Raw genomic sequence first — 22646 nt, 5'->3', positions numbered from 1 at the left:
TTTCAAAAATAAGGAGAGAAAAGGATTTAGAATTGATAAACTAACGAAAATTTCAAAAATATTGATTGAAAGTGAAAAGTTATAATATTACGCGGTATTAACTCGGATACTGTTCCGGCAATATTTTGAAATGTTTATCATAAAGCTTCTTTGTTCTCTCTTAGCACTGAGAGCCAGTTTGACAAAATTAGCTGCTATGTAGTGCTAGTGCAGAAACCATTACTTGGAAAGTTAACGTTATAACAAACATTATTTTTTCTTCTTCAAATGTTTAAGTCATCGTTGTTGTTATCTTCTCGTTCATGGATTGATTTTTCTCGGTGATTAAATTAATTAACTGCCGTGTAGTTTACGAGTATTACACGGTAGTTAATTTATTTAATCATCGAAAAAAATCAATTTTAAAACGAAGACATTATTGTTGTGCAAGACGTTTGTATCTAATAAAAATAAGGAATTTTTTTTTCTTTTTTTTATCTGTTCTGTACATAATATCCTTACTGATATGTTTCGATAAAAAAAAATTTGAGGTGTTTCGCCTCATATTCCTTTTATTTTTTTTAAATTTTGAAATTCAATAGTAGGATTTTGATATTCTCAGCTCGCAATATGCGGAAGAGCTCCTTCACTTCTTACTCTAGGGGCCCCCTTAACTTATGTAAGAGAAAAACTATTCTAGAAATTATTTCACATGGCCTGATTTCCAAGGTATTCACGCGGTACTTACTTATTTCTTGACCAAAATCATTCAGCACACCTTAATTAATACCGGAAAGTCGAAATATTGTTTTACTGATATTTTTGAATGAGAAGCCTGTTTTTTGGATTCAAATTCAGCCTAGAATCTATTTTTCATCATTTTAAGTTATGTAATAAAGAAATTAAGCAATTTAATGAAGTATTATAGTTGAAATGTAAAATTCCTTAGTGCTAGAGGATTTTTTTTTAAAACCCCCTTTAAAACCTTAGGAATACTAAAAATCGCCTTAAAATGCAGTTATCTATTCTATTCTAAACTTACACTGGATTTATCCGTTGAACAATTGAAAACGAATCGTAACAAGCAAAACACGTACTAGTACTATTCTTGTTTCGCTAACTAGATTTTGTTACAAACCTCTGACTTGAGGGAAAGAGGGCTTCCATGAAATTATATGTAGAGTGTGAGGGTATGTTGGTACACGAAATATGTTTATGATGGTTTGAAACCCCTCCCTTCTTCTAGAAGAAGAACGGGAAGAAACGAAACCGAATAAAATGAAATATTAGTTTCTATTCGTAGAGATTAGAAAATTCCACACTTTAAATCTTAACATAATTATTTTTTAATTTTTCAGTGTTCGGCACAAGCCGCTTATTAGTCTGTGAATTTTTTAGTAGAAAATGTATTTTCTTATAGACTTTGTGATGAACTAGCTGATAAATTGTTTTGTGCCGAACACTGAAATTTTTATAATAACAAGCAAAAAGGAGTTCACTCGCTGACACTTAAACTAACAACTTTTAATTTTTTTTTAATTTGACCTTATTTTGATTCTTATTTTCTGTTGAAGATCAAATGCCACATTATCTTTTAATCATATTTGACATTTTTAAGATATACGGAACTTGAAATACAACAGTACAAAAATCGACTTGCATTAAAATTGTAATATCTCAGATGCAACTTAACTATTGTCATAATCAACCCGAGTGATTCTTGATAAATAAGGCTAACATAAGTCAAATAACGACTGGATCAAAATTAACGTGAAGTATACATTTATAAGGCTTGGATCAAAAATACGAATTCTATAGAAATATTTGATTTGAAATTAGAAACATGATACAATTTATCCTTTGTGTTTTGGTCAGATTTAAAGGGTGATACGGTCAAAATTTGGTCAAGGGAAAACGCGTGTAAATCGGTGAAATCGTTTATTTAAAAAATCAAATTAAATTTCTTTTTCAAGTTTAATTAGTATAAAATTCAGGAAAAATATTCAGTAAGGCTTCCGCTTTTCCAAATCCGAATTGCCGGGCCTTACGCTTAACCTCTGCCATCAGATTTTGTACAGCCACCTTGTCCACCTTCTTCGCCGCAGAAAGCCAGTTTGCCTTGAACTGCTGCTCGTCCTTAGCAGTTTTTTTTGGTCTTCTTTAGGTTCAGCTTGACAATAGCCTAGTATTTCTCAATTAAACGGAGCTCTGGCGTGTTGGGAGGGTTCTTGTCCTTGGGAACCACCTGCACGTTGTTAGCGGCGTACCACTCCATGGCCTTTTAAACCGTAATGGCAAGATGCCAAATCCGGCCAAAACAGTACGGAACAACCGTGTTTCTTTAGGAAAGGCAGCAGACGTTTATTCAAACACTTTTTCACGTAAATTTCTTGGTTGACAGTACCGGAAGCTATGAAAATGCTGCTTTTCAAGCCACAGGTACAGATGGCTTGCCAAACGAGATATTTCTTCGCGAACTTTGACAGTTTCATGTGCTTGAAAATATCTGCTACTTTTCCCCTTCCTTTTGCCGTATAAAACTCCTGTCCCGGAAACTGCTTGTAGTCGGCTTTGACGTAGGTTTCGTCGTCCATTACCACGCAGTCAAACTTCGTCAGCATCGTCGTGTACAGCCTCCGGGATGGCGCTTTGGCCGCCGTATTTTGTTTATCATCACGGTTTGGAGTCACTACCTTCTTGTAAGTCGATAGTCCGGCTCGTTTTTCGGCTCGATGCACGGTTGTAGACGATACACCCAGCTTATTTGCGGCATCTCGGAGAGAGAGTTTACGGTTTCGCTTGAAACTACCGGCAACTCTCTTTGTCGTCTCAGCGGCTTCCGGTTTTCGATTTCCCCCCGATCCAGACTTCCTGGCTGTCGACAAACGTTCCCCAAACACTTTAATTACATTTGTAACGGTTGATTTGGCAACTTTTAGCGATTTTGCCAGCTTTGCGTGCTAGTAGCTCGGATTTTCGCGATGCGCGAGCGAAATTTTGATACGCTGCTCTTCTTCCTTGGACGGCATTTTGACAACTGAAGACTGAATTCCAAAATCAAAATAGGAGCAACATTCTACACATACACACCTTCAAAATGAGGGGTGTTCAGGTATTTTAAATTCAAAATTGAAAAAAATACGTCAAGTTGATATTGACCAAATTTTGACCGTATCACCCTTTAGTATCTAGTCACCATGGAAAAACACCTTATATTGGTATACCGCAAACAACGTCCAGGTGGTGCTCAAGAATGTAAATTAAGTACAGAATACTTTTTATTTTTATTCGTACATTATTTTTAAGTATGATTCAATCGATGAACGAAGCAGGAAATCTAAAATCCATTCGTTTTCCCGAGTTGAACATCCATGTCAGGGTTGCTGTCAGTTCTGTTGATACGCAAAGCTTCCTTGCTGATAAAAATCAATTCGAGTGTAGGTATGCGATTCAAAACGCCCCTATTCCATTCGTAACTAGATTGAGATCTTCCTTGTAAAAATTCGACACAAAATGATGAAGTCGATCAACTCGTCGAAATAGTCCATTATTACGGCCGTCCGTATTTGACTAACAAAGACCGGGCGACTGGCTGCTACTATTTGTTGGAAACACACCCTTCTTTTAGGAAGTAGAAGCGAAAAAAACCCACGAAAAAAGCTGGAGCGACATGGTTTGGAAAAGAGAAGAAAAAAAAACAACAGTCGAAAGGAAACTGTTGGATGCCCGGGTTTATACTCTTCATTGGCAATAAATTGGCCGCTGATGGGGTTATAAATTTTAATTAATAAAATAAATGCTAAATAAAATCTACAAAATAAAGCGATTAAGATTTTCAACGAAGATTGAACGAGTTCCCTCACCTTCACGGCCGCGGCGTTTTTATTTGAATCGACCGGTGAGTGTGTGCGATGAAGGCGCGTGAGATGGACGATCGATAATCTTGCCGATCGATCGATCGATCGATCGATCAGTTTGTGCTGCTGTGGTCCGGATCTTAGCGTTATAGAGCTTAAGCCACACGATTTGAGGGCGTCCTACTTGGTTGATGCTCGAGATACCAGTCCAGAAATGAGTAGACTACATGACACACCTTACCTAAACACATCTCAAGTGTTTAGAGCGACGACGATTTTCCACCGCAGAGAAATCAGAACTCTCGGTTATTCATCAGTGATTCAGGACCAGGACTGAATATTCTGAATTAAAGTTAATTTCTAAAAACTTTCTCGCTGCACGTAACACAAATAAGGAACGTGTTTGTGTCTGCCACTTTTTTTCTATCTCCGTTGAGATAAAAATCAATTCACGTCGTTCCCCAAGGTGTTATCTCCGGTTGATTGATGTGATTGACCACTTCAAAACTGTCCTGGAAGCCGAGATATCGTTTGTAGTAACATTACCTTAGAGGTACTTTATCATCATCCATCAATGTTGAGCGTAACTGACAGTCAATGACTGCCCGCGGTTGTCTGGGGAAGTGATCGACGATAAATATGAGAATTCATAACACCGAATTGGAAGTAGGTGGAAGGTACCAGACCAATTGCTTTGATGCCCGCTGTGTTTGAACGAGCTGTCTTCGGGTCGTTACAAATGAGTGACATCTTCGTCCAGACAGAGCAGTCAAGTCAGTGCTGGACTATCACCTTCGGTCTCGAAATAAGCAACAGGAAGTAGCGAAAGACTAGACCATGATGCCTCTAGATATGGTGGTCTCTCTTTGGCAAAAAGTAGACGAGGGTTGGATGCGGAGGAGGAGCCGAAATTTGACAGCTGGCTGTTCGGCTGGCGGCTGGCTGGCTGGGATGCCAGGTGCTCTGATTTTTTGTAAAACACGAAGTTTTGCCAATCACCAAGCTATTGCTTAGACAAAGATTTCGCCTTGATTTTTGCAAATATAATTCATAGAATCGAAACAAAATCTTCCGGCTGAACTCCGGGCTGGTAAGCAAAGCTGGAAGAGGTTGGACCTATAAACGACGGTGCCAGCTTTGTCGGTAGCGGTGAGTAACATTAATTTTGCATTACTTATGACAAATTTATGCTTATTCAACACTTTTTTCTTTCAAGAGCTATCTAGAAGCAGCAGAAAGTCATCGAATCGGATGGTAACATGGCGAGGCGTTACATTCCATCGTCCGAGAAGCGCCCTCCTGCAGGAACTTCATCGAGATGAAAAAGCTGCTTCAGGAGGACCCCCGTCTGTTGCCATTGCTGCTCCAGAAGATCCAATCGAGTAATCCGGATCTGATGGGTAGCATTTGGGAAAATCCGATGAAGTTTTTGGCACTTTTGAATGATGGGACCGATGAGCTGAAATAGGAAAATAGGCGCAACGTTAGGCGCCTGAGCAGCATGACGATAAGTCCGATGAGTGGGTTGGGGAATCAGTTCGATCCACTGCAGACTGTTGATTGTCCGGAATGGATTGAGCCCCTGAAGGATTCTGCAGGTGATGCTGTCCAATTGCTAGTCATCCTCAAGTGCAGCAAAGCTCCAGCTCAGCGCTGCTCGTGGGTGGTGGTGAAGGTAGATTAACTGAATATGTTAACATTGAAAAAGGCTTAAGCAGTATTTACATGATGCAACAGTTATTTGAAAAAAAAATTTCAAACCATAAAATCGTTTATCATTTAATCATGAAAATTATCAATAGCAGAATTTATAGCATTCCTTTAGCAGAACCGATTTACTTTTATTTTCATCCAACACTTTTCGATTGGAGGGAAACAAAATAGCTCTTTGGATAAGGTAACAAGAATAAGGAACAAGCAACATCCGGTTTAGGGTTTTGGTTGTTTGTTCCACCCTTTAAGATCCTTTCTATCATAACGGTCAATGAAAAGTTTTTCTTTTTCGGAACATACGGATAGACCGAACTGTATTGTAATTTTATTATAAAAAAGTGTTTAGAATACAAATTAATTCATTGAATATACTCATATCATTGCTTTTTTCCGAAAACTCAATTTAAATATAATAAAATAAACTAAACCCCAGTACAGTTTTGAATCTTTTGATCTTTCGTTTACGATTGGCTTGTGCACATACACACTTTTTTGCCATCTGATTTTTTATCTCTAACACCTGGCATCCCTGGACCCCTTTTTTCGTAAACACTACAGCCAGCTGTCAAAAGTTTTTTCAATATGGCGGAATGGCGATTTGGCATATGAGATCACCATACTAGAGGCATCATGGACTAGACACGATAAAACGACTGACTGGCTGACTGACTGCTGGCTGACGGACGGCTGTGTCAATAAATTGAATATTTGAGATAAACAAACAGCATTTCAGCTGATGTTGACAAATTGACTTTGGGGGGTAGTTTGCTGGAAAGTTTTCTAGATAACTGTTCACTGTTTTGGGTCTTCAGACACCCATAGGAAACACAACATCGCGTTTTTTCTTCAACGCCCTTTTTGGAGAAGATTCGAACTTTATGGCTCTTGGTAGGTACCTATCGTGTTCTCTTCTTGGGATGTTGGGATAAAAGAAGGTATCTTCAGGAAACGGTGATTTAAATCGCGGGCGCTCATTCGAAAACAGTTTGGTCAGCGGTACATAGCGGATCGTGACTTGGGATACCAGACCAGACGATGGGCGTAACCTGTTGATGGGCTGTCGTTAGTTACAGAATAATGCATTGGAGAGTTGGATGGAATGCTTTCTGATGGGCGGGTATAGGAAGATCCACTTTTTGCTCTCGATAGGTTTTCTTAGGGGATTTGTTCGAGATTTTTTAAAAGTTGGATACGGTGTTCGCTGTTAAATAGACTTTAATAAATGTTCTGACTGAGGTTGAAAGAAATTTTTGTGAGGCTTGAAAAAGTTTTTACAGAGTTTTAGAAGTAGAAGCAGTTTTTTTTAATATTGTCCTATGTAAATTTGCTCCTATGACTTTATTGAAAAAAAAGCGGTGATTAAAGTAGATTTTACATACTTCATGGAATCATGAGCAGTTGGCTGGAAAAAACGCTCTCAAGAACTAAATATTGACAAACTTGAACATGTACAATATACTGAGTCGATTTGGGGTCATTTTAAAATTTCTCAAACCCTGGGGTCTAAAAAGCTTCGTTTTGGTTCAAAACTCATCCATGATTTTTTACAGAATTTTTAAGTAACGTTTACATGAGTAAATTTGAACTTTTCCGTTTGTATAGGTAAATGGAATATTTTGTATTGAAGGATCAACATCATTTTTGTTTCTTCTTTGGGAATGAGCCTGCTTATGCTTTGTGCACATTTATAAATTCTCCAAAGGAAATTTTCCCCTGAACAACTTTGTCGAAGATCTTGACTTTGTATCTAATAAGGCAAAAAAGTTATTACCTAGTTGTTTAACGGGGCTATGTCTTTTGGAATTGATAAACAATAAATTGACAACCCTGCTGTGTGCCTAGCAGAGTATTGCTTGACTACTTTTCATGCAATGGTTTGCGAGGCACAAGCAATGATGTCAATTTATTTTTTTGTTTATCAATTCCAAAAGACATAGCCCAGCTAATAACTTTTTTGACTTATAAGATACAAAGTTATGTTCTTCGACAAAGTTGTTCAGCGGAAAATTTCCTTTGGAGAATTAATAAATGTGCACAAAAACCATAAGCAGGCTCGTTTCCACAAAAGAAATAAAAATTATGTTGATTTTTCAATATATAATATTCAATTTTCCCATACAAACCTAATAGTTCAAATTTACTCATGTAAACGTTACTTAAAACTCTGTGAAAAATTATGGATGAGTTTTGAGCCAAAACGAAGCTTTTTATACCTCAGGGTTTGAGAAATTCAAAAATGACTCCAAATCGAATCAGTGTAATGTACAATTGAATCAACTTCAACAATTGAGATGTTATTAGATTTAAAAAAAATGCAATGAACATGCAATTTAGTCTGTTTCGAGCATTGCATAACTCAATTCTAGTTGTAGAATTGGAAAAAACAAGAATGTAAAAGGCTCCATTACGAGCGCTTATTAAATAATTCACCACATTTTAAGCTCTGGAGAAACATAAATACGCTCTTAGGTAAATCTAAAATAAATCCATCAATTAACCTTTCAGATGAAAGAGGTGTTATAACCAATGGTACACAGATTTGTGAGAAATTTAACAAACACTTTTCCACAATTGGAAAGAACCTGGCTGAAAAGATTCCAATAAATACTGAAAATGAACGTTTGTCTCAAATCGAACAGGTAGAAAATACAATCTTCTTACGGCCCGCTAGTGTAAACGAGGTTCGACTAGTAATTTTTTCACTTAAAAATAAAAAGGGTCATGGACTAGATCGTTTCCCTATTAATGTCTTGAAAAATAACCATGAAACATTTTCGTACATACTTACACAATATTTTAATCGAATTTTGGAGTCAGGAGTTTTCCCGAACTGTCTATAAATTGCGAAAGTTATCCCTGTTTTTAAGGCTGGTGATTCACTTGACGTCAATAACTATCGCCCTATCTCGACCTTAAGCGTTTTGTTAACAGAATTGTAGACTTTCTAAATCAGAACAATATACTATATAAACTGCAATATGGATTTAGATCAGGTTCGAGCACTCAAATTGCCATCTCAGAATTAGTTGACTCCATGATATGTAAAATAGAGTTAAAAAATATTGTTGGGGCATTATTTTTGGATCTCAAAAAAGCCTTCGACACTCTAAATCATGACATATTATTGTCCAAATTGTATAAATACGGGATGAGAGGAACAGCAAATAATATCCTTAGTAGCTACTTAGAAGGTCGGAAGCAGTTTGTGGCTATTGAAAACACAAGAAGCAAATTATGAAATATTGATATCGTTGTATCACAAGGGAGTAATATCGGGCCATTACTTTTCCTTTTATATGTCAATGATTAATGTAACCTTCAACTTAAAGGCACAGCACAGCCGATGATACAGCAATTTTTTATTCAGAAACATCACCTGATATTATAATTCAGCACATTGAAGATGACCTAACACTGCTTTCAAAATATTTCAATTCAAACCTACTTTCACTAAATTATACTAAAACCAAATACATGTTGTTTCGTTCATCGCATAAAAAGCTTCCTCGTACTAATGAGCTATGAATGGAAATACTATTGAGAGAGTTAGTTGTTCCAAATACTTGGGAATTTACTTAGATGAAACTCTCTCATGGAATCGTCACATTGAACACTTAAAAAAAATTACTCCTCTTTGCGGTGTTCTTTGAAAACTGAGAAATTTTGTTCCACAACATGTTCTCTTCAAATTTTATTTTGCATTTATTCACTCTCAACTGAACTACCTTATTATGGCATGGGGAAGAGCCTCTTTGTCCCACTTACAGAAATATCAAACGCTTCAAAATAGATGCTTGAAAAACATCTTAAAGCTCCCCTTGTTATTCCCTACCCTTCAGCTTTACTCTTTAAGAACGCATAACGTTCTTCCAATAACTGAACTCTGTGATTTGCAAACTGTTATATATGTCTATGGTCCTAGTCTTCACTCAATTGAAAATATTCAAAACCTCCATTTTACTACGGGATTGCGAACTCATAACACTCGCCAGTCAGATTTCTTGCAACGAAGCCGATCCACAACATCATTAGGGCAAAAAAGAATTTCGTTTATTGGACCTACTAAATACAACACCTTACCAACTGAAATGAAAAACATAACCAATCGTTCCATGTTCAAAACCAAAGTGATACAGCTTTTGAAAGAAAAATTGAACCATTAAAACAGTCGTTCATCAACCAGTCTTTGTTTTGTTAACCTTTTGTACTTTTTAGCGTTAATATGTTATTTTTCTTATAAAATTTGTACACACAAAACTTTCGAGGCTCCACTTAGCAAAAATGAGCTGTTACTTTCCATTAGCAAAAAATTTTTTTTACTGTCGAGTTAGCACTTTCCCAAATTGTCGTGACTTTTGCTCAATTTGAGTAAAATTAACCAATTTACTACTAATTTTAGCATTTATAGTAGCATGGACTCAAACTTTTAGCCTGTGCCCAAACCGCGTTCTTTAAGTGCTCAAATTTTAGAAAGGCGACACAGGCTGGAACCTGTTAGATTATTCTTGTTTTCATTTTGCACCGCGCGGGTAAAACATTTTTGTTCTGCTCCTCAGTTTTTCGTCGTTTGGTTAGAATTTGGATTAGGTAAGTAGTACTGGTAGTACATACAATACTGGTAGATGCAATTAAAAGGAAAAATAGAGAAAATTTAGAAAGCTTCCGATACCTTATTCAATTCATGCAGATCCTCAAATCGGCATCGACTAATCAGGTTTCCGAACTTTTCCAGGATCAACAGCATCTCGTGGGAGGGAATGTAGCCATTCTTCCTCAAGCGGAACGGTTACCGGTTCGGTAACTAGTGGAAAAATAGCGGAATCCTAACGCTGCACATACCGGTACGCGATACCGAGAAAGGAGGAGAAATGGTGAAGCGCAAAACCGAACCCGGAAGCAGCAGTAGTGGTTCCGCCGGGTTGTGTGTGTTGTTGACCTGTTTGGTGGTCAGTGTTTTTACTATCAGGTAACAAAAAAATAGACTGTCTAGCTATTATAGTTTTATTTCTATTCTTCTAAATATGAAATGCACTAAACTTAATTATTTCTGTTTTTTTCAGATTTCAGTGGTGAAGATGTAATAGAACGCGATGATGGAATACACTTTTGGAAACCCGCAGAGTGATGCGAACGATAATAAAAAAGAAGATTAAAAAAAAAATCAAATCTCACTTTTTAATTTTTTGAAAATGAAAACCCTTCATTAAAAATAATTTAATTTTGGATTTCACTCAAATTCGAGCAAACGTTAGAAAAATAAATTTTGCTAAAATTTTAGCAAACAAAGGTTTTTGTTTGATTGAAAATTAGTAAACATTCAGTCAGGACACATTTTGTTATTTTGCTAAAATTTTAGTTAAAATAAATTGCTAAATTGATTGCTAAGATTTTAGCTGGTCAAATTTGAGCAAAATCTTGCTAATTTTCGGCCTCGGAAATTTTGTGTGTAGTTTGTATTTTATCTTATTAAATTATTGAACATAACATAATAAAATTAGCAATAAATAAATAGTGTAAAAGTAAATATCGAAAAATGAATCTCTTCAAAGGTAATTATTTTCCATTGAGATTCATATTGTAGTCAATTTAGTTAAATAATACATTTCCTCGCACGATATTATAAATATTTGTGTTCTCAACATGATTAAAATTTGCTCGCGTTTACTTTTATTATTAGTAGCATCCATTACCAGGGGGCTCAATTGAGCCTTTTGGTGTGGGGGAGTGTGATGGGCCGCTACAAAAAAAAAAAAACGTTTAAAATTAAATAGTTCAAAATCTACTTTGTGCAACTCCGCACTAAAATATCATTTTTTCATAACCCGGGGCTGGAAAACAGAGAAAAATAAAAAAATAAAAAAAGGCTCTCAAATGTCAAATTGCTCTCATTAAATCACTGACCAGTGAGCAGGCTTCAAATTTTGTTTCATTAGAATGATCATTATTAATATTAATACTTTATTTTGAGTCTTCGAGAGAGTTTTGCATTGGACAGGTTTACAAGTTTCACTAAACTGAGCATGCCTCATCAATGAAACAATAGTTTCGTTGATTTTGTTTGATTCCGGCACGAGTTTTTATCATAAACGATTAATACTTTTTTTTTCTCAAAAAGTGCCCAGTTTTCTGGCGAAAAGTAAAACAATGCTGCAAAAATGCTGCAGTGAATTTCTATTTCTATTTGCCTGACCTAGTTCATAACTAACTTTAGTTTCATAAAGGCATGCTTTTCCCAATGAAGCACAATTTTACTAAGGTTGTGCAAGAAAACGCACACTATTTCACGGTCGCTAGAGTCCAGATCCCGACAACGTTATACAATCCGTGTGAAGTACATCTCTCAGATTTAAGCTTTTTTCTTCAGATTTGAGCTTTCATCTCCTATGCTCTGAAGGCAAAAAAAAAGCTTAAATCTGAAGAATCGCGGTGACAAATCAAAAACTCAAAACGTCGATAATTTCGAAGAACAATCTGAAGAAAAAAAAAAGCTTAAAAACGCGATTCACCAGCACTTATTTAAAAGATGTTGGTCACACGATACATAGACAAATCGTGTAACGTTGCCGAGATCAGGGCAAAATCAGATCCCGGCAATGTTACACGATTTGTCGGTGTATCGTGTGACCAACATCTTTTAAATAAGTGTTGGTGAATCTCGTTTTTAAGCTTCTATTTCTCAGATTTAAGCTTTTTTTGCCTTTAGAGCATAGGAGATGAAAGCTCAAATTTGAAGAGAAAAGCTTAAATCTGACAAAAAAAACTTAAATCTGAGAGATGTGCTCCACACGGATTGTATAACGTTGCCGAGATCTGGGCAAAATGCTTCGAAAAAATTGTCTGTAGTGATGTCACTTTTGTCATGGTAACTGTGTTTACGAAGAAAAATCTTTACTACTACCTTTGCAACGTTTCTTTCTCATCACATTGTACTTTTCCTACCAAAAAAATGGTGTCCAAAAGTAGTAAAGTGTTTTAATTCTGAAGAAAAAATACAATCTGTTTCTTCGTGTTCAAAAATTTGATTCGAAGGGTATTCTGCGGTATTGCAGAGAAAAATGGTGTATGCAACTCGTGTCAAAACTCGATGTTTTCACCATTCATTGTACTTATTCGATTTGGAAAGCCTCGTTTCAGACGACATGTACGACTCGTGCTGTAAGAATCTGCTTTTGGCAACTTGTTGCATGAACAACTATTTTCCTTATTTTTTTAGAATTAAAACAACGTTCATCTGCTCTATTTAGAACATTTTTCTAGTATATTAGATCTTTGTAAGATATTTCAATTACCAAGTGTATTCGAAAAAAAAAATGCGACTTTTTGTTTTGTGAATAATTTTCGATTGCATGGATGAAAATTGATGAAATTTTCAGTGAAGTCACCTAGTAATGTAATGCTTAAGTGTAAAAAAATTGGTAACGATTTGTAAAGTGGTTTATGACATAGAGTCTAATACTGAAGTCTATAGACAAAATTTTTGGGGCAGAATCAAGAAAAATCCCAATGGAAGACCCAAATCTGGAAATCAACTATTCGACCAAAGTTCACATTGTTAATCGTTTAAGAAGTCCAAGAGGATCCAATAGTGATCTAGAAGTTGAACAAAAGTGAAAAGGTGAATGATTCCATGAAGTTAAGAATGTGAAAGGTTTTTTCAAGCTCAATCTGGAAATAAAGGGTGATACGGTCAAAATTTGGTCGAAGGAAAACGCGTGTAAATCGGTGAAATCGTTTAATTAAAAAAATCAAATTAAATTTCTTTTTCAAGTTTAATTAGTATAAAATTCAGGAAAAATATTCTGTTAGGCTTCCGCTTTTCCAAATCCGAATTGCCGGGCCTTACGCTTAACCCCTGCTATTAGATTTTGTACAGCCACCTTGTCCACCTTCTTCGCCGGAGAAAGCCAGTTTGCCTTAAACTGCTGCTCGTCCTTGAGCAGCAGTTTAAGGCAAACTGGCTTTCTCCGGCGAAGAAGGTGGACAAGGTGGCTGTACAAAAACTATTGGCAGGGGTTAAGCGTAAGGCCCGGCAATTCGGATTTGGAAAAGCGGAAGCCCAACAGAATATTTTTCCTGAATTTTATACTAATTAAACTAAGGACAGCAGTTTTTTTGGTCTTCTTTAGGTTCCGCTTGACAATAGCCCAGTATTTCTCAATTGGGCGGAGCTCTGGCATGTTGGAAGGGTTCTGGTCCTTGGGATCCACCTGCACGTTGTTGGCGGCGTACCACTCCATGGCCTTTTTACTCTAATGGCAAGATGCCAAATCCAGCCAAAACAGTACGGAACAACCGTGTTTCTTCAGGAAACGCAGCAGACGTTTATTCAAACACTCTTTCACCTGAATTTCTTAGTTGACAGTCCCGGAAGCTATGCAAATGCTGCTTTTCAAGCCACAGGTACAGATGTCTTGCCAAACCAGATATTTCTTCGCAAACTTTGACAGTTTCATGTGCTTGAAAATATCTGCTACCTTTTCCCTTCCTTTTGCCGTATAAAACTCCTGTCCCGGAAGCTGCTTGTAGTCGGCTTTGACGTAGGTTTCGTCGTCCATTACAATGCAGTCAAACTTCGTCAGCATCGTCGTGTACAGCCTCCAGGATCCCGCTTTGGCCGTCGTATTTTGTTTATCATCGCGATTTGGAGTCACTACCTTCTTGTAAGTCGATAGTCCGGCTCGTTTTTTGGCTCGATGTACGGTTGTAGACGATACGCCCAGCTTATTTGCGGCATCTCGGAGAGAGAGGTTAGGGTTTCGCTTGAAACTACCGGCAACTCTCTTTGTCATCTCAACGGCTTCCGGTTTTCGATTTCCCCCTGATCCAGACTTCCTGGCTGTCGACAAACGTTCCCCAAACACTTTTTTTTTAAATGCAAAATGGAAAGAAATACGTCAAGTTGATATTGACCAATTTTTGACCATATCACCCTTTAAACAACAGCTTGTACGAGAAATTTTGAATAATTTGGGCTGATATCCTTATTTAATATGTTTGTAATTTAAACTTGTATGGCTCTGGTAATTTTTAATTTTTTTAAATAATTTTTAGAAGCCTTTATAATTTCATCAGCATTACAAGATCACGTATGTATTGTCGAAAACACTAGTAATTATTAAAAGGGAGATAAGATTTGAACTCCTCGAACAAGTTCCAAGATAGCGCTGTGTGCAAAATTAACGCTGGCATAACCATCTCCTCGATTTGAAAGGCCGCGGTTTAAAGCATAAAAGAAATCATCTCCTTCCACTTTACCAAAGTCATACCAACCTACCTACTTCCCGGTGATGAACACATTTCCAGGTGAGAGGGCTCACGCGTTGAAAATAGCCTGACAGCAGCGCAGAGACTCTTCAAAATATTTGACGCTTGTTGATATTCCGGCAATTTGACATGCATTTTCGGCTTCTTCCTCTTTCACTTGCCGCCCGTCTTCTTGGTGCTCACAAGTGTGTGCAAAGAAATTGCACCAAGCTGACATTAATGGGGTCCAGACTAATATATACCGGTTAACAGATGGCCTCCCTGCATGGGCACTCTTAGGTATCAAAAATATACATACATACTCAAACCCGTCAGTGGCGTATAGCGCGAAAATTTCAGATTATCAATTGGGTGGTCATCCAATTTGAAGCAGAAAAATGACGCTACGCAGCCTCAAACACGCCTCTACTCTTTTCGAAAGATACCTCAATGTACAGGGTGACAATGAAGTTCCCTGTACTTTTTTAAAAATGCTTCAAATTCGTAACCCTGCTTAATAATTAATCAAATCGAAAATCCTGAATAATAAGTAACATTCTATGGAGCCTTGACTAAAAAAATTCAAGATTGGATTGAAATTCCCTCCCACGAACTCAATATCTCAATACATTCCTTCAGTCAGTTGCACATACCTCCAATGTCTAGCTAACCAACTTCTATCGATAGTAAAAAATCTTTCTCAATCATTTTTATTTTAGTAGCAAGAATAAATCGTGCTTGTCGGCAAAGGTTGCTTAGTTTTTGGGGCTTGGGTTTTACAATTGCTAGTTGTTTTTTTTTGAAGCATTAATAAAGTTTGAAATGTTTTTCAATACTGCTCCCTCAAATTTTGAAATACCATATAGATAAGGTTTCGTAAGCAGTTGAGTGTTAAAATCTTCATTTTTATTTTTTCCCGGGATTCCGAGAATTCTCCGGAAAAGGATCGTCAGATTTCCCGATTCCCGGGAACACTAAAATGACCAGGAAATTGACTCTCTAGTTGGTTCGATTTGATTTAATATAAAAAGGTTCTAGGTTGTTGATGTATTTAAAAAAAAGTACGGAAACTGTATTGCCACCCTGTCTACCTTCAGGTGTTTGTCGATCTTCGCCGGAGAACTGCGCGCAGTCTCCACGAAATGAGTAGGTAATCCTTTAAGTCGGCCTTTACGACCCCATTGTGAGCTGATTAAAATCGGAGTTTCATATTCGGACCGGCTCATTTTGCGCACCTCCCAAAAATGGACAAAGGCGCTGACGAGCAGATTTCGGAATGGGATGAGCGAAAAATAAAATAAAAATAACATTCAAGCGTCCACACAACACTCAACCGCGTCTCTGCTGCAGCAGCCTTCATTTCATGTTTATATACGATCGTGTTTTTCGCACTTTTCCAAATTGCATGGTTCAAAGTCGGAATAATTAGGTCCGTGGCTGGGTTTCGAGCTGTTGGACCAGCTGAAGTGCTGCGGGGAATGGAAATATTTGCGTTCTGATAATGATCACGGGTATAACGGATGGAATCGTCAGCTTTGGGCACTTTCTAACGATCCGAAAATTGATGTTATCGAGTATGAAGGTTCAATTTTTCATACCAACATTACTCTGGAGCTAAAGCAAATATAATAAGTAGAAATAATGTTTGCAAATGGCTGAACGAATTCCACATCGCCAATGGTTGCTACTCCGTGATTGATTGACAGCACATTCTCAATGAACAAAACTGATACTCTCTCTTTATATATCAATAACGGCGCCGGCCACGTGCTAGTAGTCAATAGATGATAGATAATATGAAATTTTCTTCTCAGGCGCCCGGCCTGAGGATTGTGTTTGAAAACTTTAGAACATCAATACTTGTTCAGCTTTGTAATATTGTAGAAAAAACAACGATAATTAATGTAAAAATGGAACGCGCTCAATCAGTTGATTGTTGGCAACAAGAACATTTTTCATCCATTCCAGGTTAGAGACACTTTTCCACAAAACGCCGAATAACAATTCTTCACTGAATCACTACACTGCAATAATATAACTGAAACACTTTAGAGCAAGTTCACTAGTGTTGGGAAAAAGTTGTTGAAATTTTGACACTTACGGCACATTTTGAAAATTATGCCATGCAAAAACATTTTCAAGATCTGTGGCCTTCTAGTTTTTTTTCACAACACGTGTTGAATTTTCGCATGCTGTGATGCAAAAATAGCAATATTTCTATCACATACGGCTGAAATAGAAACAGTGTTGTAAAAAAACACAACGCCCCAAGATCTTGAAAACATTTTTGCATGGTAAAATTTTCAAAATGTCAAAATTTGAACCACTTTTTCCCAACACCAGTGATCTTGCTCTTAAAATATGAAATTTACCCAAGTAACCATTAAGCCGTAAAAAAGGCCATTAACTGGCATTATAGTGGAATATAGAAAATGCCTCACAACGCCTGATGGCTTTGAATGCCAATTAAATGCTGATTAAAAGCAGCTTTTGGCCTGCAATTCGGCTTCTATACGGCTTACGGAAAGCTGTCAAAAAAATTTCCAGTGGGTACAACCCACTGGATGAGAAAAAATAAATAAAGAAAAAAATTGTTTATGTGTTTTGTCTTATTCTCCCCAGAGCTGTTTTGTTTCCTATCTCCATCACCCCCTTTTTTGCCGAATGGAATGAAGAATCGAACTCTTGGCGGGTCTTGAATTGATATGACTTAGCATTTTTCAGTGCCTCAGCTTGATCGACCATCCCATGCATCCAGTCCAGCATAATTTGGCGTATTTAAACCAAAGATTTACATCCAATGCCCCAAACTAACATTATTTTTATATAACCACAACGTTTCATAGAAACAAAAGGATCTTTTTGTGACAATAATAGAACGGAAATTACATAAATCAGCTGACTTTTGAAAACTTTTTATTTCTAAAATTTTGAATTGTTTTCGGCACAATCATTTTCCACTTCACTTATTTTTCTACATTTTATCACCAATTTTAAGAAACAATTTTAATTCTCCAGCAGCAGAAAACTTTGAATATTTGAAGGTAATATGCTCCTTCATGGTCGATCAGATGATTTCCTTCGGGGCAGGTCCGTAAGCGCATTGCGGGTTTTCGTTGTTTTTTTTTCGGGTGCAGATCCAATAGCTCGGTATTCCATTTCATGTCCGGCGATTCCAGCTTTTTGGCCAGCGGAAGATAGAGCTGGTTGTTGTCCTTAGTTCAATTTTCCACATTTTTTGCTATCTGTGACTGTAAATCAGTTTCCGCTCGACAAAAATGCAGCTGGACTGGAGATTGTTGTTACTTTGAAGTTTTACCCACCTGTTGTTTATTTTTCATTGAAGTTGACACAACAAAGCCAGTTAAAGGCATTACATCTTCTTGACTTAGCTTATACAGGGCTTATTCGGTTTTGAATGTCACTTGGCTTTTTGGCATTTGTAATAATTCTATGCGGTCAATTGGCACTGAAATGCTGTTTAATTCCCAATATGCGGCTTGATTAAGTGCTTAATGGTTTGCTGGGTTTCTTTTCAGACACCCGACCTGAGTCTCAAAAAATAAAAACTAATCTAAAACTTTTGTTTGAAAACTTTCGAATATCAATACTTTTTCAGCTTTGTAATATTGTAGAAAAAAACAACGATAACGAAAAAAATGGAACACTTAGAGCACCTGTATCCGTGGTCCAAACAGCCGGTTTAGACCCAAATTTCGACCCGAGCAACCGCACTGTTGAACCATTATACCAGTTTCAACTCAACTTTTTTTAGAGCTGGTGTAAGGATTGATCCAAAACTGATGAGATTTGGATCCAATTTGACGTAGTTCTAAACCGGTTGACAGTAAATGGAACACGGCTGCAGTTGCCAGTTTTTTCATTGGATCGGGTCTAATTTCTTTGGTTCAATTCTTGTATAAATTAGACCCTAGAATAGACCACGAATACAGATGCTCTTACACTCAGTTGATTGTTTTCAACAAGAACATTTATCATCCAGAGGTGTCCGTAAACCATTTCAAGTTAGAGACAATTTTCCACAAAAATTGACTATGCCAAATTACAAATCTTCACTAAATCACTACACTGCAATAATATAACTGAAACACTTTAGTTTAACTATAATTAAACTCTATAATTTTATTAAAATTTTTACGGACGGACAAAAATGCTTGTTGTTTGCGAAAGTCATGGACTACTCCTCTGTAGGAATTACACAGAATTTCTGATTGAAGTAAAAAAAAAACAACCAATTATGGAAATGGTGTTAGAGGTATTTACTCTGGCATCAAACTAAATCGGAACAGCATTCCAGAAGATACACAAATTGGGTAAATTGGAATTTCCCATCAAACTATATCCCCTACTATCTTATCGCCTTCCGTTCGGAAGACAAACAACACGTTTGCCAATGCCGATTGTAACCGCAAGATTGATATAAATACATAGAAGCAAAATATACCTCAACAAATAGATAATGGCGCAAGAAACTAATTATCTCCCCTATAATCCCTGCCGGTTTTTTTTTCTTTTTCCAGGTGGACAATTTTGTGTTTGCGATGGAGCAAATCGGTGCGTCGGTTGCTGAACAGCGAGCTGGCTCCCGGGCCGGGCCTTACCGGGATGGTGATGGATCCGCACGCGGTCGAGAAGGCCGAATCGTCGACGTCCTACCAGACCGTGTTCCAGCTGGCCGCCTGGGGACTGCCGGCGCTGCTGACGGTGGTCGTCCTGGTGGCACGGCTCGTCGATGCCGACGAGCTTTTCGGTAAGTTTTAAATCACCTACTTATGCTTGTAGATCTGAAGGCTCCAGATTGTGCAAGTATGTACTTTATCAACTTATTAGTACTACACTTTTCCATGATGAAACAGGTTCAATTTTTTTTCTGTTGGTTCAACTTGGATGTCATGGATTCAATGTACATATATATTACGCCCTAAAACCCACCTGGGGCTTACGACTTTTATCCTACCAGGAACGGTTATGAAACTATACTTCGAAATGGAGGTCGTACTTGCTGCTTTACTGCAATACTCATAAACGAGTCCCGAGCGAGTGTTCAGCTGTATTCATTTGTGACCTCACGGCTGAAAGACTCGAGGTCTGATCTGTTCTCTGAATGACTCTAGGTCTACATCTCCAGCCAAAAACTTGAGATCTTGAGGTCTACAGTCTATCTGAAGTCTATCCTCCTTGCTTTCTTACCTTTATAGCTTCCACCGTGATATCGAGAGCCCGTCACCGATGGTATCAATCTACTCTGTACAATCTCTTTCATTTGTCTTGGGCTGACAACTGTAAGTTGTTATGTCTGTGGCATTTTTTCTACTACACACGTACCCAGGAGATCCACTTTCAATTGATTCTGCCTTAGTTTTGTAGTTACCTTCGTAGGAGCGTGTTACTGTTCCCAGATACGATGAAGTTATTCTAAGTATACTGTGTGATCTACTATAATCTCAAAACTCTTTGCAAGGCAACCATAATCCAGGTCCACAATCTTTGATTTCATATCTAGTTCACTAGCCGTGCATTTGCTGACAATTACCCATGAACTTTGGAAATTCCTCATGAGTGTAACCTATGGTTGAGTCCTACCCAGCACTGCTTAGACACCCCCAATTCTTGCCTCAGGGTCGGCTTTTCGAATATCAACACTACAAGGAAACGTCAGATAATTGAGATTCGAGCTTTGCTCGCCCACTTTATTCCCCTTCCTCAATGGTACAAAAAAGGCACTGGTATAGTGGCAAAAACTCTCCGGCCTCACGTGTCTGCTTTCGGGCCCCTCCCCTTGCGTACTCCTTCCCCTCGTTCAGAACCGGAAATGCCATGCCATGGGTGGCTTCGGTTAGCCAGAAGTAGTTTGCGATCGTGTCTCCGGCACTTGGTGACATTTAGCGGAGTCACACGGCGCCGTTGGATGGTATGCGGCACGTCGATAACTTCGTGGTGGTAAGTCACGACGCCCTCGAGTACAAGTCAGCGGGCCGTCCACGTTCTGGGTGGAAACTGGGATTGGCGTCCAGGTGAGCTGCCACGGGAACCGATACCGGAACTCAAAGGTAAATTACGAGGACAGAGGGAACAAAATGGAGGCAAGGCATTAGGTCAGGCACACGAATGGTCTTCCGAGTCTTGGGTTACCTGGTAGATTTACACAAACAAACGAGCTTGTTGAACTCTTTTCCGTATTTGACCGTAGTTTTCGTCGGGCTTCTTTCACGGGTTGAGCACTGTTTCTGCAATGCGGAACGAATCGTGGCGTTCCGTACCCAGCCGTTAACCCTTCTTGCCCCTATATCCCTTTCTCCGGCTTCCCCACAGCAGCTCAGCCTCTATGATCTGCAGACGTGTTCAACCCTTACTCCTCAGGCGTGACAGGTGCTGCCATATGACGCTGCCATCTGGTACTGTGTGCTATTGTCCTTGTGCGCATATGTTGGTTGGCTGCGCTCGAGACTTTTTGGGTTGAAGGCAGGTCCTCTCCACTCTACACTCAATCACCAGCACTTCCTCGACATTTACATTTATGTGACGAACCTTGACAATCTTGGCTGGAACTTTCCCATGGTTACATTTGCCGTAACGGTAGACGTTCCTCTTTACCACAATCGAAGGGGCAAAACCCCCTACTAAATAGGCCTTAAATTACGGTTTAACCTATGTAGGTCATGTCTCTTCATCGCAATATTGTCGTTACAAAAAAAAATCGTTCATCTTACTTCGGATCACCATGGTAGCACAGCGTGGCTTCCGAAGTTTAGTAATCGCCGATCATCATTCTTAGTTATTTGATCGTGCGTTTGAAATCGATGGTTAACAATCTTATTGAAATCCATCTGATTTGTTTCGGGGACAATCTCGGTATTGTGGTGTACTAACTTGAGGTTCTTGGTGCGCATCCAGTTCTCCATAGCTTCGACTCATTGCTATCTAGTTCTCCACAAAACCAGAGATCCATGTAAAACTCAATGTGCTACAAACACTACAGAGAATGGCTCCACTTATGATTTTTTTTTATAAAAATTTGGAGGATCTTGAAAAGTAATTAAAAACGTTATTTTCTACTTCATCAAGCCTAGTTTGCCATACCTCGTCTGACTCTCGTTCGTGTATATCAACATATGTATGTACGTACTATATTATCGGCAATTTCGTCAGCGTCAGAAGGAGGTGATGGCGATAAAGCCTCAACAATGATTGATTGCTAGCGAGTAAGTTAACAAGTCTTATCGGCCGAAAACTGTACGTGCCAAAAGTGTTATAAATCGATAGAGGGTACCGTTCGATACCATCGATTGACAATCTATCAATGTTCGCGAGAAGGAGGGGGTAAAATCGCTAAATAATCGTTTGATAGCAGTTGAAGGGTTGCAAAAGTGCCATAAAAGGCACACACGCCGCCTTTCTGGATCGACCCGCCAAGCTACTCTATGGTAGTCCGTAAACATAGACAAACGTAAAGGTTAATTAATTTAATCTCAAAAATATAAAGTTTCGTTGACTAACTTTGACACTCAAGAAAGCAGTTTTCTTGTCAATATTCCTATTTTCACTGAACACGAAACATTTTCTGCATTTTTTTCTGTAAAAAACGATCAGTTACATAGTTTGGAACTTAATCTGTAAATCTGTGAAACGGTGTTGAGCAACCGTTCGGATATTGCTCCAGTTGGAATTGGGTTTCAGAATGAAAATGAACAATCTCGCTACAGTAGAAACATCCACCCGTTATCAGTTCCGCTGTTATCGGATTTTCCTTCGTCTCTTGCTGATGCAAACAATTCGGTACTTCCATGGAGTGTAGAAAAAAATCAAACACGTTTATTTAGTCGGAAGTTGTCA

General features: G+C 38.1%; 1 protein-coding gene across 1 annotated transcript in view; it reads left to right on the top strand.

Annotated features, from left to right (window-relative positions):
* Positions 1–22646, top strand: part of LOC129742999 (frizzled-4) — a 156170-nt gene that overhangs the window by 48529 nt on the left and 84995 nt on the right. Inside the window, exon 2 of the mRNA XM_055734945.1 lies at positions 19334–19563. Within this exon, the coding sequence (XP_055590920.1) occupies positions 19334–19563 (230 nt within the window). The remainder of the gene's footprint in view (positions 1–19333; positions 19564–22646) is intronic.

Source organism: Uranotaenia lowii, chromosome 2 (assembly GCF_029784155.1).
Source record: "Uranotaenia lowii strain MFRU-FL chromosome 2, ASM2978415v1, whole genome shotgun sequence".
In the NCBI taxonomy this organism is placed as follows: Eukaryota; Metazoa; Arthropoda; class Insecta; order Diptera; family Culicidae; genus Uranotaenia; species Uranotaenia lowii.
Note: the sequence above shows the minus strand (reverse complement) of the source record. Positions and strands in the feature narration are given on the sequence as shown.